The sequence below is a fragment of the Crassostrea angulata genome, chromosome 9 (assembly GCF_025612915.1).
Source record: "Crassostrea angulata isolate pt1a10 chromosome 9, ASM2561291v2, whole genome shotgun sequence".
NCBI classification, from domain to species: domain Eukaryota; kingdom Metazoa; phylum Mollusca; class Bivalvia; order Ostreida; family Ostreidae; genus Magallana; species Magallana angulata.
Window position 1 is genome coordinate 20,316,691 of NC_069119.1, and position 15,232 is coordinate 20,331,922.

A 15,232-nucleotide genomic window follows, 5' to 3' on the forward strand; every position below is an offset into this window, starting at 1 on the left:
ATTTGTCACTCGCTTCTCAAAGTCAGAAAATACCTACACCTTTTCACCTTTTGACATGCCTTTAACTGAAGTTTAACCTCTGTAATATTAGAGATTAAAAAATATATAATAAAAAGTAGGAATCATCGCAAATTTAGAAATTAAAGAACTAAAGAACTGATAAGAAAAGAAGTTTATTTATTGTAAGAATAACTTGATGATATTATAAATTTAACCTAATGGCGGGCCTTCAGCCATGTAAGGAATGTTTCACTAAGCTATTTAAAATTATCTCATTATAAATACAAAAAGAACACAATGTAACACTTTAAATGAGATACATTAAAATATTGGGCACCTTAAGTTGGAATATATCAATATACATCTGGTCTACTTAAAGTGCCCATTGTAAATAAATATACAAATGTCCCCGTAAACAGTGCGACATGGTTTCTAAATTTTAAGGGGACACGAAAATTGTATATTTTTTATCTTTACGAGTTTTATGATTTCCTATCGAAAATTGGCCTTTGGTAACCATACAATTAATTTTCATGTAACTCATATAGTGTTGAGAGTAACATATCAAATTATACGAAATGTCCCCTTAAGGTTCAAAAAAATATATAGTCACCCTAAGGTTGAAAGCAGATATATATATATATATATATATATATATATATATAGTCTAATATATTGTAGATAGAGGATGGGCATTCAATTCAAAGCCTTTATTAATACTGTCAGCCTAACTGTGTACAAACTTGTGGAAAAGAAAAAAAGACGCATTATACATTTAGAAAACTCCTGTGAAAATAAGAAGTTTGTAAAACATTAGGCTGCAACCTAAATATAAAAAATGTATGAAAAGTTTAAGGTGTTTCCTATAGCAAGTGACAGCTATTACCTGAGTGACCCATGTTTGATCTCGCATATGGAATAAATTATTTCAAACAGTCACGTGGGTTCTTTCCAGGCAGTCTTGTCAAATATGCTCACTGTAAAACACTGACACGTTTTACATAGCCTTCTATAGACTATGTTTGGTCAGGAATGTTTGTTTGATCACTATGGTAAAATTCAACTTCAAAACTTTATTCGATTTTTTTCCAGACGTAAAAAAATGCATCAAGTATAATTCAGCAAACGCGCTAATCGATCCACCAACTAATAGTGTTGATTTAATTAAATGTCTCCTCCCTTTGATTTAAATAGACACAATTCAAGTAGGTTCGGTACAATTGTTCCGGATTAATATTATCTATAGGCGTTGAAAAATCATCAATTGTTTAAATTCTATGCTAATTTTGGTAAATTTAGCGTGCATGTAAATCAGCAGTAACCACTAGTTCTTAAATATTATGAGAAAAAAGCAATTTGTTGATATTTTCTACATAAAAACGGCTTTGAAAAGGGCCAATTCTCTATTGCTAAGTGTACTTATTCTCTAAATTAAGCAATCGATTTTCTTGATTTATTCATTGTTCCGATGGTTCTTAATGCAAATAAATACGATTTACAATTATCGTAGGTGATAATTAGTTGATTTATTGTACAACATATTTTTAGTTTCCTTCCCCTTTAAAACAATGAATTAATACATCATGATATAAACTGGTATGCAATACAAATTAAACTTACTACATATATTTCATATTATTCCAATTATTGGTTTGTCATTACAAAAGAAACAAGAAACAAATTTAAACGTTGAAACTCGGTTTATTTTCTGTTAAGTTTAAGATGCTTATTGAATGATCATAGTTACCGTGGGAGGATATAAGGAGGTAGATCAGCTGTCCAGTGTGAGTGCTATAGACTGACCGCCCTTCACTATCCGTCATACGAAGATCAGGATACTGGTAGTAGCCAGCACGATGTTGTTTTTGATGTCGATATGATAAGGTTGGTAGCACATGATTGGAGCTGACAAAATCATGTCCCAATTATAAGATACAAATTTTATGAAGATTTTTTAAAATAAAAAACAATTAAAATTTTTTTTTATTTGGTAAATTTTTATATACTTTATTTTATACCAAATCGTGTGTGTGTGTGTGTGTGTGTGTGTGTGTGTGTGTGTGTGTGTGAGACATCAGATATTATGTTCAAAGATTTATAATTAATATCACCAATATACATGTCCTTTTTACTGACTTCTTGTGTTCAAATGCAGGAAGGGATTTGTGATTATTTAATAAATGTCCTTTAAAAAAATATGTTCAGAACACACAAATATATATTGTGCTGTGTCTGAATTTAGAATTTACAATATTGTGGTACATTTTTAGCAATTTCAATCATGAATTTGAAAAAAAGAAATTCTTTTAAGCATAAGTCGCATAAAACAACTTTTAAATTAAGGTGGGGCAAGTCTTTGAAATAATAAGAATTAATTGTAAATGCACTTCCCTTACCAAAATATTGACCTTCTGGCAACACATTCTGGCATTATTGCAGCAATACTGCAGCAACATTCTGGCAACACATTGCGGCAATGTTGCTGCAGTAGCGTTTTTCGTATGCAAATGAGATTGCGGCAATATTGCCAGAAAGATGTTGCAGCAACAACACCTTTCTGGCAATACATTGCGGCAATGTTGCTGCAGTAGCGTTTTTCGTATGCAAATGAGATTGCGGCAATATTGCCAGAAAGATGTTGCCGCAAAAGTTTTGCTGCAACACATTGTTGCGACAACACCTTTCTGGCAATACATTTGCATTAGAAAAATGACATTGCAGAAATATTTGTTCAATGCATTTTCTGTGCTCTGGCATCAATGGTACAATATATGCAATATTTATAAATAATAAATGTATACAGTAAATCAGTCATGTATATTATATTAATCTACAACCAAAATGAAAAAAAAATCTTTAATTGCCATTACAGTTTTATTTTTTTTAAAGATGCAAAAAGGTTACAACAAGGCTAACATTTTGCATTACATTAAATTTGGACTTTTCAAAAATAAAAAATAAAAAAAAGTTTGTGATTACACAATATTAAAGAAGTAAAAAAATTATTTTATTCAATGTGACATGCACAAAATAAGTATTGAATTAAAAATATAATGTATAATATTAGAGACCTGAAACTGGAATTTCAACATGCTTATAAAGGACACCAGTTAAAATTTATAATCTTTAATTTAACACATTTTATAAATACAATAAACACAAATATGATGAACAAATCATGATGAAACTTGACTTAAAGTACTCAGCTAATCAGTGACAATTTGGTGCTGCAGAATAACATGTATTGCAGTTTGATTGACACAACGCGCACAGACGGATTGACACAACGCGCACAGACAGATATGGACAAAAGTTCACTGTTTACCGTAAGCAAAGCTCAAACCATATTGTTTACAAGTCCTGCACAACCACTTGCTGTATTACGATTGATCAAGGCATTCGTCCTAGGCATTCCAAATGTCCTTTTTTTGACAGTCTCGTGGGCATTCTGATTTCACACATAAACAATCACAAAAACAGGTATCAGAATATCACAACAATATCCACATTGGAATTCAGCACTGTTGAGTATATGTTCCTCTCCATAATCTTAAACAAATTAAGCCATCATTCTTTTTTGGTTGCCAGTTCCACCATTCATTTAATCAGTAAGGTGACAGCTTTTTTCATGGTTTTCTTCAGGTCTGTGTAACACAGGGCAGACCTACTGGGAAGATAAATGGATTTCATACATAAGCACATTGGCAATTGTTTTCATATTTTAAGCAAATCCCCTTCAAATTTTTTTAAATTACATTATAAAATTACCAAAAATATGCCTTGGACCCCTTCCCCTGGCAAACTCAAATAACCGTCGGACCCCCCCCCCCCCCCCCCCCCGAATAAAATTCTAGATCCGCGCATGCTTCTCAAATAGTGTTGAACCCATTGGTAATGGTATAATGGTAGATCGCAGTCTTTCAGTTTATTTTCTTATAACAAACATGTTTAAACTGCCATTCAATGAATATATTTTTATTGCTAAACTTACTTTTTCAAAAACGTGCTCATGCAGATGGTGCAGGGGATGTCAACACTCGATTCGTTCACTCAGATTCGTCCTCAGTTCAGCCGTTGATTTTTTTTTTTACAGATAAACACTCCGTTAACAGTGGTTTTTTTTTAACCTTGTTTACAGATAATTCCCGTATTTCATTCATTTCACCATCTCCAGTGATGGCAGGAGGCTCGATGGCAGACAACATGGCAGCTTCGAATGTGAAAATTGGCGGCTAGCGATTTGATCGATCAATCAGCGCGCGCATAACTTAACATTGAAACGAAAGTAAAAGTGGAAACAAACAGCATACGAAAATTCTTAATTCAGCATGCATCGAGCAGTTTAGATACTCAAATCTAAGTAGACTGATATTTAAACTTAATAAAAAAGAACATACCGTTACAAAAGAACAGACATTTAGGTATTCACGTAAAACATGAGTTGGGGGGGGGGGGGGGTGATTCAAACTGTCTTTTATAGTGAAACATCGTAATTAACCATGCATGACAGTTATATGCCATTGAAGAGAATATCACTGGATTTTTTTTAATTGAGACTTTCTTAGAATAAGACTTTAATCATAAAATATTTATTAGATTTAATTTTTTCGACTTATTAATTTTTTTTTTTTTGGGGGGGGGGGGGGGGCATGTATACAAAAGCAATTCATGCAATTATATACCAGTTTTAGACTTGTGCTGAATGTGTAAAATTTCATAAGTCTAAATTTTGCTAAAGCTTTTGCAAGCTCGGTAAGCATAATAAATCAGAGGAAAAAGACAAGTTTGTGGTAAACTTCTGGCAAATTTTGAAGTGTTATAACTGAAATTATATCTAAATAATTGACAATATTTAACCCCCCTCCACTGCTCGGCTTCTCCTTAAATTTTAATTAAAGCAGAAATCAAATATGATGCCTAGCAGTATTGCCAGATCGAATAATATATATTATGTATAAATTAGTTCATGATTTAAATTATCAAATACATGTAGATGTTACCAGAAAATTATTTCTGGCAGTATGATACTGAGTGTAGCCAGAATATTACCAGAAGTCGTTGCAGCTAGTGGCAATATTCTAGGTGCATGTTAATATAATTTTTTACAGAAATAACTCTAATAGTATTGCCAGAATGTTGCCAGAAGTTATTGCCGCTAGCGGCAACACTCCAGCAGTATTGCCAAAATGTTACCAGAAGTTGTTGCAGCTAGCGGCAACATTTCACTAGTCTTAAAATCTGGTTTCTGGTAACAAAAATGTGTTGCTGCAATATTGCCGCAATATTGCGGCATTGTTGCAGCAATAATTTTACTTTGGTAAGGGTTAACCTTGTGTCTATGTTGACAACACCCGTCACTCGATACATCTTTCCACCCGAATGCAGGCTGTCACAGATCAAGCGGAACTCATGATGATCTCTCCCTCCCACAATCCCAGAGTGAGTTCCGTGAGATACGGAGATGTCGACTTCACCATAGTAATCAGTGGTGGAGGTGTAGTACCATTGAGTAGTTGTGTAATACCGATAAGTGGTCCTATAATACCCATCAGTTGGGTAGCCATGCTGGTATCCCCAGTAGTTATAAGTCTACAAAACAATAATCAAAGTACTGAAGAACTAACGGGAGTTGATTTTGTCGATGTTTATTTATTTTCAAATCAGTGATATGTTATTTTGCATGACAAGTACATGTATACGTAGTTTCTAATTTGAATTACGCATATTTTTATAATATGAATTTTAAAACTTTTTCGACTAGAATGTCGAGAAACCTCCATATGAATCATGTTAAATAATATTTAAAGATAAAATTAATTCACTCAAACTATGTATCAGTGGTAGAAATATTTCTCGAAAATTGTATGGATCCAAGCAATATTGAACTCTAGTCTCGTTCAACCAAACGCTCGGCTGACACCGTAAATCTCCGACAAGGGTTTACGGAGACAGCCGAGCGTCGAGTTGAACGAGACTATATTGAACTCTGGCGTAGGAATACATACGACTACAAAAAATATTTAAATTGTTCGTACCATTTAAAATCTGACTATCTTAAAGGTATTTGTAAATAAGTTTCCTTGAAAAACAATGCTTCAGCATACATTACATCGAATTCATCAATTATTTTCAAGAACTAAGTCTTGTCAGGAGCAATGATTTGTGCTGAGGTCCAAACACTGTTTCACTTTCGGTTTGTCCGAGTGACTGCATAGGAGAGTTGATTAAAAATCAACTCCCAAAAAGGAACTACGTACATGATTGAGAGTCATTGTAATGTACATGAGTTTATGTTTGCAATAAAGTGTTAGATATAGCTTGTGCCATTTTTATAGGAAAGTTCCTTTTTGAAATAATTGTGAAATTGTTTCAGATACAACTGAAAGACAATTTGATTAAACTTGACTTTCATAATTTAAGTTTATTTCAATCTTCTCATTATAAAGAGAAAACGGTTTCTAAAGGGTGTGTGCGGCCATCTTGTACATTAGTGGATAAGAATAACCTTATAACCATTAGGCCAGGAGGGCTGAAACTTGTGTGGTAGCATCCTCAGGTAGTGTAGACTCAAAATTGTAAAAGTCATGACCCCGGGGGTAGGGTGGGGCCACAATGGGAGGTCGAAATTTTCCATTGTAACATAGGAATATAAAGAATAAATCTTTTTAAAAAATCTTTTTCTCAGGACTAATCAGCCAGGAATGCTGAAATTTGTGTGGAAGCATCCTCAGGTAGTGTAGATTCAAAGTTGTGAAAACCATGCCCCCTGAGGTAGGGGCCACAAAGGGAGGGGGATGTCGAAGTTTTACATAGGAATATATAAAGAAAATCATTACAAATCTTCTTCTTAGAAAGTAATTAGCCAGAAATGCTGAAAATTGAAACTTGTGTGGAAGTATTCTCATTTTTTGTAGATTCAAAGTTGTGAAAACCATAAGCCCTAGGGGTTGGGTGGTGCCACACTGTGTGTGTGTGTGGGGGGATGTCGAAGTTTTACATAGCAATTTATAGAGTCAATCTTTAAAAATCTTCTTCTCAAAAACTCATCAGCCATGAATGCTGACACTTGTGTGGAAGCTTCCTCAGGTACTGTTGATTGAAAGTTGTGGGAATCTGGATCCCCGGGGGTAGGGTGGGGCCACAAAGGAGGGGGTCGAAGTTTTACATAGGAGTATATAGAATAAATCTTTAAAATTTTTCTTCTCAGAAACTAATCAGTCAGAAAAGCTGAAACTTGTGTGGAAGCATCCTTAGGTAGTGTAGACTCAAAATTGTGAACATCATGACTCACAGGAGTAGGGGGGGGGGCATAATGGGGGGGGGGGGGGGTCAAACTTTTACATAGGAATATATAGAGTAAATCTTTAAAAATCTTCTCAGAAACTAATCATCCAGATGATTCTTTAAAATTGTTTTAACTTTGGGTCCTAGATATTTATTGGGCCTCACAAGGGGTTCAGAGTTTGATGTAGGTTTATATCCTGTATATAAGCAATTGTTAAGGATCTTTTTGAGAACTACAATACCCAACATATGATGTGACTATACAATCCTCCTGTTAGAAATTGGACTAATGATTATAAACATAAGAATGTCCAGGAAAAAATGGAATTTTGTTTATACAGGATCTACATGTCAATTGAACATTGTCCAGATAGTTTGTATTACAACTCCATTAAGCTGAGTTTATCATACCTATTGTTCCTTAGGTGAGCATGTGGCCGATGGCCTCTTGTATTTATGAAGTTTTTAGATTGCCAATCCAAGATTATATCTGCCTGTGATGCATGGTAAACTCGTCCTGGTTGCAGAGGATAATTGTTTTTTTGGTCGATGAAATGTGAAGCAGATTGTGCTTATATTTGTGATCTAATTTTTCAGTGAATTTTTCAATTTTCTAAAATTGGTTTGCATGCAGGGGACACATGATCCTGACTCTTGAAAATTTCTAAACATTTTAAAATAAAGCAAGTACAACTTACATATAGCACTATATAGAATAGTCAGGGAAGATCTAAAATTTTCTGAACAATTATCTTTTCACATTTTCACCATGCTTCAATCCCAAGCAACTGCCTTAAACTAACATAGGATGTGTTAAGCTTAATGTCTACCTTTGCAAAATATCACCAATGAATTGGGAGTCAATCACCTTCTTTACGAGTGATATTTTGTGTTCGGAACCCACCCTTTTATTCAAGCACAAAACCGAAAGTGAACATTTTAATCACGATTTCACATTTTCATTCAATATCTCATGAAAAGTGCTACCATCACCAAAGTGTCATATATCAATGAACACCTCTATTAACAAAATGATCCAAATGTACCAAACATCAGGTTCTTCCTTTATATCAAAATTGTAATGGATCTTTCCCGTGAAACTATCCCCAACCACCTTTGTCAACCTGCGTTCTTGATAACCCCGTGAAAGAAAGTTTTATCCCATTTTTCCACCAGAGGTCATGCTAGGCAAGAGTTTATCCATCAAAACTAATTAAACTGTCTTCATTTACAAGTGTAGATTTTTCAGTCAATGTTCTTATCACTTAGTGAGCCGTAGCGTATTTTGCAGTGATATACTCATATCACTTGTAAGTAATTATCAATAACTTTGATGCAATATTTCAAAAAATTCTTAATCAAGAATGCAGATCTAAATACCTTGCATCCATTAGGAATGTTATATTCCCCTGGAGCAGTTAGGTAGATCGTGCAAGGGGTACTGATCACAGACACCGTATACTCATTTGGGACCCCTCGTACTTCAATGCTGCCGTCTGTGGAACAATCTAGGGAGAAATCATAAGGGATCAGATTTTTCTTCGTATACCTAGTAAAAAATGGTATTTAGGAATGATGCAAAGTATCCTCAAACGATTTTCATATGAATAACTTATATTTTACCATAACTCAAGAGACTCCGTAGCTGATCTTCTGTATATTGTTGACTGAAGCCTACGCATATTAACTAAAAAAAACATGTAAATTTTAATATGATTTTATCGGAAATCTCAACTTGGTGGAAAATAATTCTAAGAAACCATTTCTAAAGAATACATTTTAACAACTATATATAAATTATTATGATGCCACAATTAACTTTATATTTTTGCACGCTTTTAAGATATTCAGATTGCTTTAATTGCATTTTTATACAATGAACATATAAATTAACACACAGAAAAACATTCATGTGCATAAAAAATCAATGTAGCATACAAATGCAGAATTCATGAAATAATGCTTTCAATATAATAATAACATTTCAATTTCTTACCAAAATCACTGAACTACTGAGCAACATTTTCTTTAAACGTTCTATGCAAACTCATATCATGCCTTCTTATACTTATCTAAAATGCTTTATAAATTGATACCACAAAAATACATAGAAATGCAATAATGTTGTTGTAAATTTATGAGGAGAATATAAACTTTGTACATGGCTATCAGTAATACACAGTGCACAATCCTGGATTGTTTTGCAACTTTACACTTGTCTTCCTCCTTGAGAATATGCAAAGTTATATTGTTTGTCTTCTCAGCACCCACATGTCTTTTTATTTACTTTTGCAATGATAAAGAGGGCTATTTTGCGACACGTATCAACGTGCACATGTTTTCAAATTGTTTTCATTTTAGATATTAGAGGGAACAGTAATGGCCTTTTTTTGGAAAAACTAAACAAGGCCCTTTTACAATAACTACAAAAACTGTTTAAAAAAGTCCCGTTAGCAAACTGAGATAAGTTTTTAAGACATTAATTTTTGATTCTGATAAATTGTGTAACTCTTAGAAACATAGGTAGTCACAGATTAAAAAGCTCAACGAGACAAGGCATCACCTTTATGAGGCATCACCTGTATGAGACTGCCTTTATCCTTTTATATGAAAATCATATTTTATGATCTTTGATATTCATGAATATTGTTTTGACACAATATCGTATATCATCTGTTTAAAAATTGTATGATAATCATATGTTCATTTCATACCGTATTATAAGTCAGATACAATGTTTATCAATACAATAATATAAAAAACAATATTGCATCTTATCATACATACAATATATATCATATAATACAATAAAATGCTGTCATAAACAATGATTAGTTGATATTGCAACATATTTTATGACATTTTATTGTGTTATAAATAATTGAATTTTATCACATAATAGAATATCATTAAATATAATACATTATAGTATTATATGATACATTATTACGCCTCCTGGTAGTTTGTCGCTATATATTCAATACTCATCTATTTTCGCATAGTATACAATGGATTTATATAGCGTAAGCATACTATGCCGAAAGAGAGCACGGCAAATATTTACAACGAAAACTCTGCAAGCACCGACAGCGGGTGTCGAACTCTTGCCACTAAAAGCATTATGTCTTGATGTCCAACGCGTTACCATTACGCTACAGTAGCCGTTAGTGTTTTTGACGGTATTTATATATATAAAACATAGAAACATACGATTAACATCAAGCAATTAAAAGTATTAATCTTTCCAAAAACACCTCATTATTGACGATAATTCTATAAGTTAAATTGAACAAATGGATTAAACAATTTCGAAAGAAATTCTATGAGAATCACAAAAACGCTTTTTTAAATAACGCTTGATACAGAATGTCCAAGAACAAAATTCAATGAGATTTCGTCTGCTAAACATTTCGAGTTATCTCGGTAAGGTGAAACGTCTCTCGTTTCTTAAAAAGAACATAAAACTTTGTTAATTTTTTTTTATTGTACAACAACTTGTTGATTAAATAATCAATCAATTTGAAATCAATTGATTAATTTGAAAGAACAAACGCTAGCTTTTCCGGTGATAAGTTTTGGTACAAGACAATACTCAAACGTCATAGCTACTTATAGCAAAGCACGTCAGTATATACAACATTCGGCAAAATTTATCATACAATATTGTATTATGTAATTTTTTACTATATCACATTATGTTTTATTTGATATGATACAATGTTGTATCAAATTATATTGTATCATATGATACAATATCATATTATGTATCAATTATGATACAGTATCATACAATACAATATCATACTTTATTATACACTATAATATCATATGCAACAATATTATAATGTATTATATGATATGATATTTATATAATAGTGTTGTGTTGTGCATGTACTATGCCTAAATAGTAGTCAGGGTTTGATACATAGTGCACATGCCTCCGGCTCGTGCACCATGTACCAAACCCTAAAATCGAACCAATGTAAAAAAAAACAGGGCACGAGCCTTGTTTAGATGACGAAGAATTGTGAGCTCTGCATCTTGCTTAAATTTACTCATTGACTGGCACCCAAATTTCATTTGATCATTAGAAATGCATTCCTAAAGCATCGTAAATAATAAAAACAGAAAAATAAAATTTGACCAAAATCATGACCATGCCCCCTTTACTATTCTTTTCATGAATTCTCTGCATTGAAAAACACAATTTACTATAAAACGTAATTAGTATTAATTCAAAACATCAGCAAAATATGCAGATTTTTCGTGCAACATTCTGATATTACCTGCTGTGTCACACAGTTGCATGATAATGAAGATTAGTATATTTTCTTTTATCCCAAATATTCACAATATCTGAATTATAATTGTCTGTTGTTTTGATATCGGTACTAGCTAGAAACATGAAATAGTATAAATCTATTTGGGCAAAGGTCATGGAATAACAAGAATTAATATATTTTCTTTTATCCCAAGTATTCATATTTTGGGTTTCTTGAGTTACAGTTTAAACTCAACATTGAGGCAATGCAGATAATACACGATACATTTTCAAATTTATATGAGCATTGTCATTAATGCATGAAGCGAGATTTCACCGGACTAAACCTGAACCCGAAGACCTTAACTTTATTTATTTTACAACGATTGATAAGCAAGTTCAACAGCTTATATTAATATCTCTCGTTGGCACGAATGTTAGCGCGAGGGGGTCATTGGTGTGGGAAGAAGCCGGAGTACCTGGAGAGAACCCACGTGTCCAAGCGGACGAACGTCATACCCTATCACATACAACCACTGTCGATCACGGAGATCGAACTCGGATCGCAGCAGTGAAAAGCGAGTGCATTGTCCACTACACTACTTGGACACCGGACTAAATGAATACATGTTTAAAAAAATAATGACCTCCATAGAATAATGGCCCCCTAGCTATAGAATAATTGGATAATTTTGAAGAAAAAACACCCAGTGGTCAGTCTTCTTCATATTAAACAGTAAAAGAAACGACCCCCATAGAAAAATGACCACTGTCTTAATGGTTTAACCCATATCCAAGCCATTCAACTTTTGATTTACTTTACTTTAAATTTTTCTTAAGTTTTTTTAAACTTTACATTACATAGAGTTCTTAAGGAGGCTAAGTGGTCAACAGATTAACCATTTTAAGAACTGCCTTAAACTTTAAAATTAGATATTTTTGTTGATATACAAACATAAAGGTCAATATCTAGTAAATGATTCCAGACTGTCTATTTTTGGTGCTAGAACCATTATGACGTCATTATTGATTTGATTAATCTTTTCCCGTATTTTACGGCTTTAAAGAAATAATGTAGAAAATAAAACAATCTTTTGATATTCTATATTTATTCCCAGGAAAAGTTATCCTGGAACATGTATTCAATTTGACATCATTTTAAAGAGGAGTTCAAGAACTCGTTTTATGCCATTTTTGGAGAGACTGTAGGCAATCTAGATATATTTCATTAGTCAGAAATGGACAAAAATCCAAGATTTGTTACTTTTATCCTTGAGATTTCATAGAAAACGGTTGTTTTAAACATGATTTTTAATTGTGTCTGCCAAAAATTTAAGACCCGTTACACCCTATGAAACAAAGATATTGTTATGAAGCATCATTAAAAGAATTTCAGAAACAATAATACAAATTCGTGTACATTTTCATTGGAAATTTGCTTTATATAAAAAATAAAATAACAATTATACATATCAACTTAGTCTTTATAAATTTTGTTTTCGTGATGGCAAAAAGATATTTGATTCCGTGCAAAAAATCACATTATATTTCTTAGGAGTGTAAAGATGGAATGTTTTATCATTGGAATAATAAATGTCCTATGGACCCGATTTTACGATAGAATGCGTTCCATATATTGTCTTTGTAGCAAAGAAAATACGTGCACATTGGTTAAAAAGTGTTGGACTCTTTCATTATATGGAATAAATTTTAGAAGAAAGGTATTTACAGTCTCAAAAAGGATTATTATGATTAATTTGACTGTTATCGTCAATGCAACTTCAATTTTGTATTACATTACGGGTATATGGGAGGCATTCTAACTGTGGTGAGGGCCTTTCCCGAGACACAGTTAGATTGTTCTAGCCAAAGAAAGTGTTGTGAAATTAATAGCATTATTGTATGCTTATAGCTTTGTTAAGTAAATGTCAACAATACGATGTAGTAATTTCGTAAATGTCCGATATGCAATATCAACCCAAAGTCTAGTTAAAATATTTAAAATTCCTTCCTTTTACTTTTAATACGAACGATTTTATCATTGAATTAATTAAAACAATAATTAACATTTGTATAAAAAACCAAATATAATACTTATTACACAAAATCCCGAAACAACTTGTATTATATAATACATGTATTATATACACTTCTTGAATTGATCAAGTTAGTTTGATTGTAGTAAGGTAATACCTTAGAACTTAATATTAGAATTTATCATTCGAACTGATGACAAGACAAGAACAGTATAGACGGTAAAACTCGTTTACATGAAAAGACAGCATTACTTCTTTCCTGTCTTTTTAAAACTATAAACATTGCAACAAACTAATTTTAATATAAATAATTTAAGTTTTATGGACAAAAATTCATGTCGCCACAAATGTCTGAAATGGAGTTTTACTTATCTAAAAACTAATGTTATGTTAGCGTAAAAAAAAAAAAGAGACCATGTTTGCAGAATGAATGTCTTATCACTTATGCATGCACAAACAAATGGTAATTCGTTAATTATATCTATTCATTGAAACAGACTAATGCCAGCTGAAAACCACAACATTCAACAATAAATATTCTGGAAAACATCAGATAAATACTGGTGTGGAGCGTTTAGAAATTGACGTGTTCATATATAAAAATAGATTCTTTTTTTATTGATAATGATTTAAAAAAATCCTGTTTACAATTAAATATTCGCAATGTCTAGAAAAAAGATTGAGTTTGATTATTTATAGTTGTACCAATTACATATTTAATTTTTTGCGTTTTCTTTTATTAAGGTTAATTAATATTTAAAGTTAAAACAAATGAATACTACTACTAATTTACCAGAAGAAGTACATGATTTATATATCCAGCCGAAATTAAAGGATTTTTTCTTTCAATCCTTTTATTCTTCATTGAAATATTGTATTTTTCATTCTAATATCTTAGGATTTCAGAAGTAAACATTCGCCTTTTACTACTTCCTTAGTTCATGGAAAAGAAAACAGAAGAAGCTGAATAAACACTATTTTGTCGGAACTGAGTTTCTACGACAATTGTTTTCACCATTATCAAAATTTTTTCGCAAACATAAGCAAACGAACCAACTTCAAAAACCTACAAATAATAAATGAGTTAAATTACACATTAATACAAAAATACATTATACATTTATAAATACAAATGATTAAATAATTCCCATACACCTGTATCTATTTTAGGTTTTTTTTTTGTTATTTATTGAAGATTTTTAGTAATTCAGTTAAGACTATGATTATTACAAGTAGTTTTGATCAAAGATTATATTATGGTAATAAATACTAAGTTGTTAAATTTTATTTAAGACATAAATGAATCGAAAATGGGACGACCAATCAAAAAAAAGTCAGAATGCCGAATCATGCTCATAGAAATGTATACAAACTTAGATATACTGCAAATGTCAAATTTGAATTTTTAGACTGTTTATGTATACTTTAAAATAACATATTATTTTGACAACCGTAAATAATTTATCAGACAGTTTTACACTGACCTTTATTTTCAAAAACTACCTGTAACTTGTGACGCACGAAGATTTACACAAGATGACATTTTTGGAAAACCCATGTTTTCTTTACGCTTAGAGAAGTTAACAAGATATTTTTCCCCAGATCAAACTGCTGACATCGTTAATATGAAACAAGGGAAAGTCTCTCAAAG

General features: G+C 32.0%; 1 protein-coding gene across 1 annotated transcript in view; it reads right to left on the bottom strand.

Moving 5' to 3' along the window:
* Window positions 1-9,373, bottom strand: part of LOC128162921 (uncharacterized) — a 39,053-nt gene extending 29,680 nt beyond the window's left edge. Inside the window, exons 1-5 of the mRNA XM_052826339.1 lie at window positions 9,281-9,373; window positions 8,908-8,971; window positions 8,665-8,792; window positions 5,330-5,589; window positions 1,748-1,905 (exon numbers count right to left, since the gene is read on the bottom strand). Of these exons, the coding sequence (XP_052682299.1) occupies window positions 1,748-1,905; window positions 5,330-5,589; window positions 8,665-8,792; window positions 8,908-8,971; window positions 9,281-9,307 (637 nt within the window). The 5' untranslated portion in view covers window positions 9,308-9,373. The remainder of the gene's footprint in view (window positions 1-1,747; window positions 1,906-5,329; window positions 5,590-8,664; window positions 8,793-8,907; window positions 8,972-9,280) is intronic.
* Window positions 9,374-15,232: the final 5,859 nt, after the last annotated feature.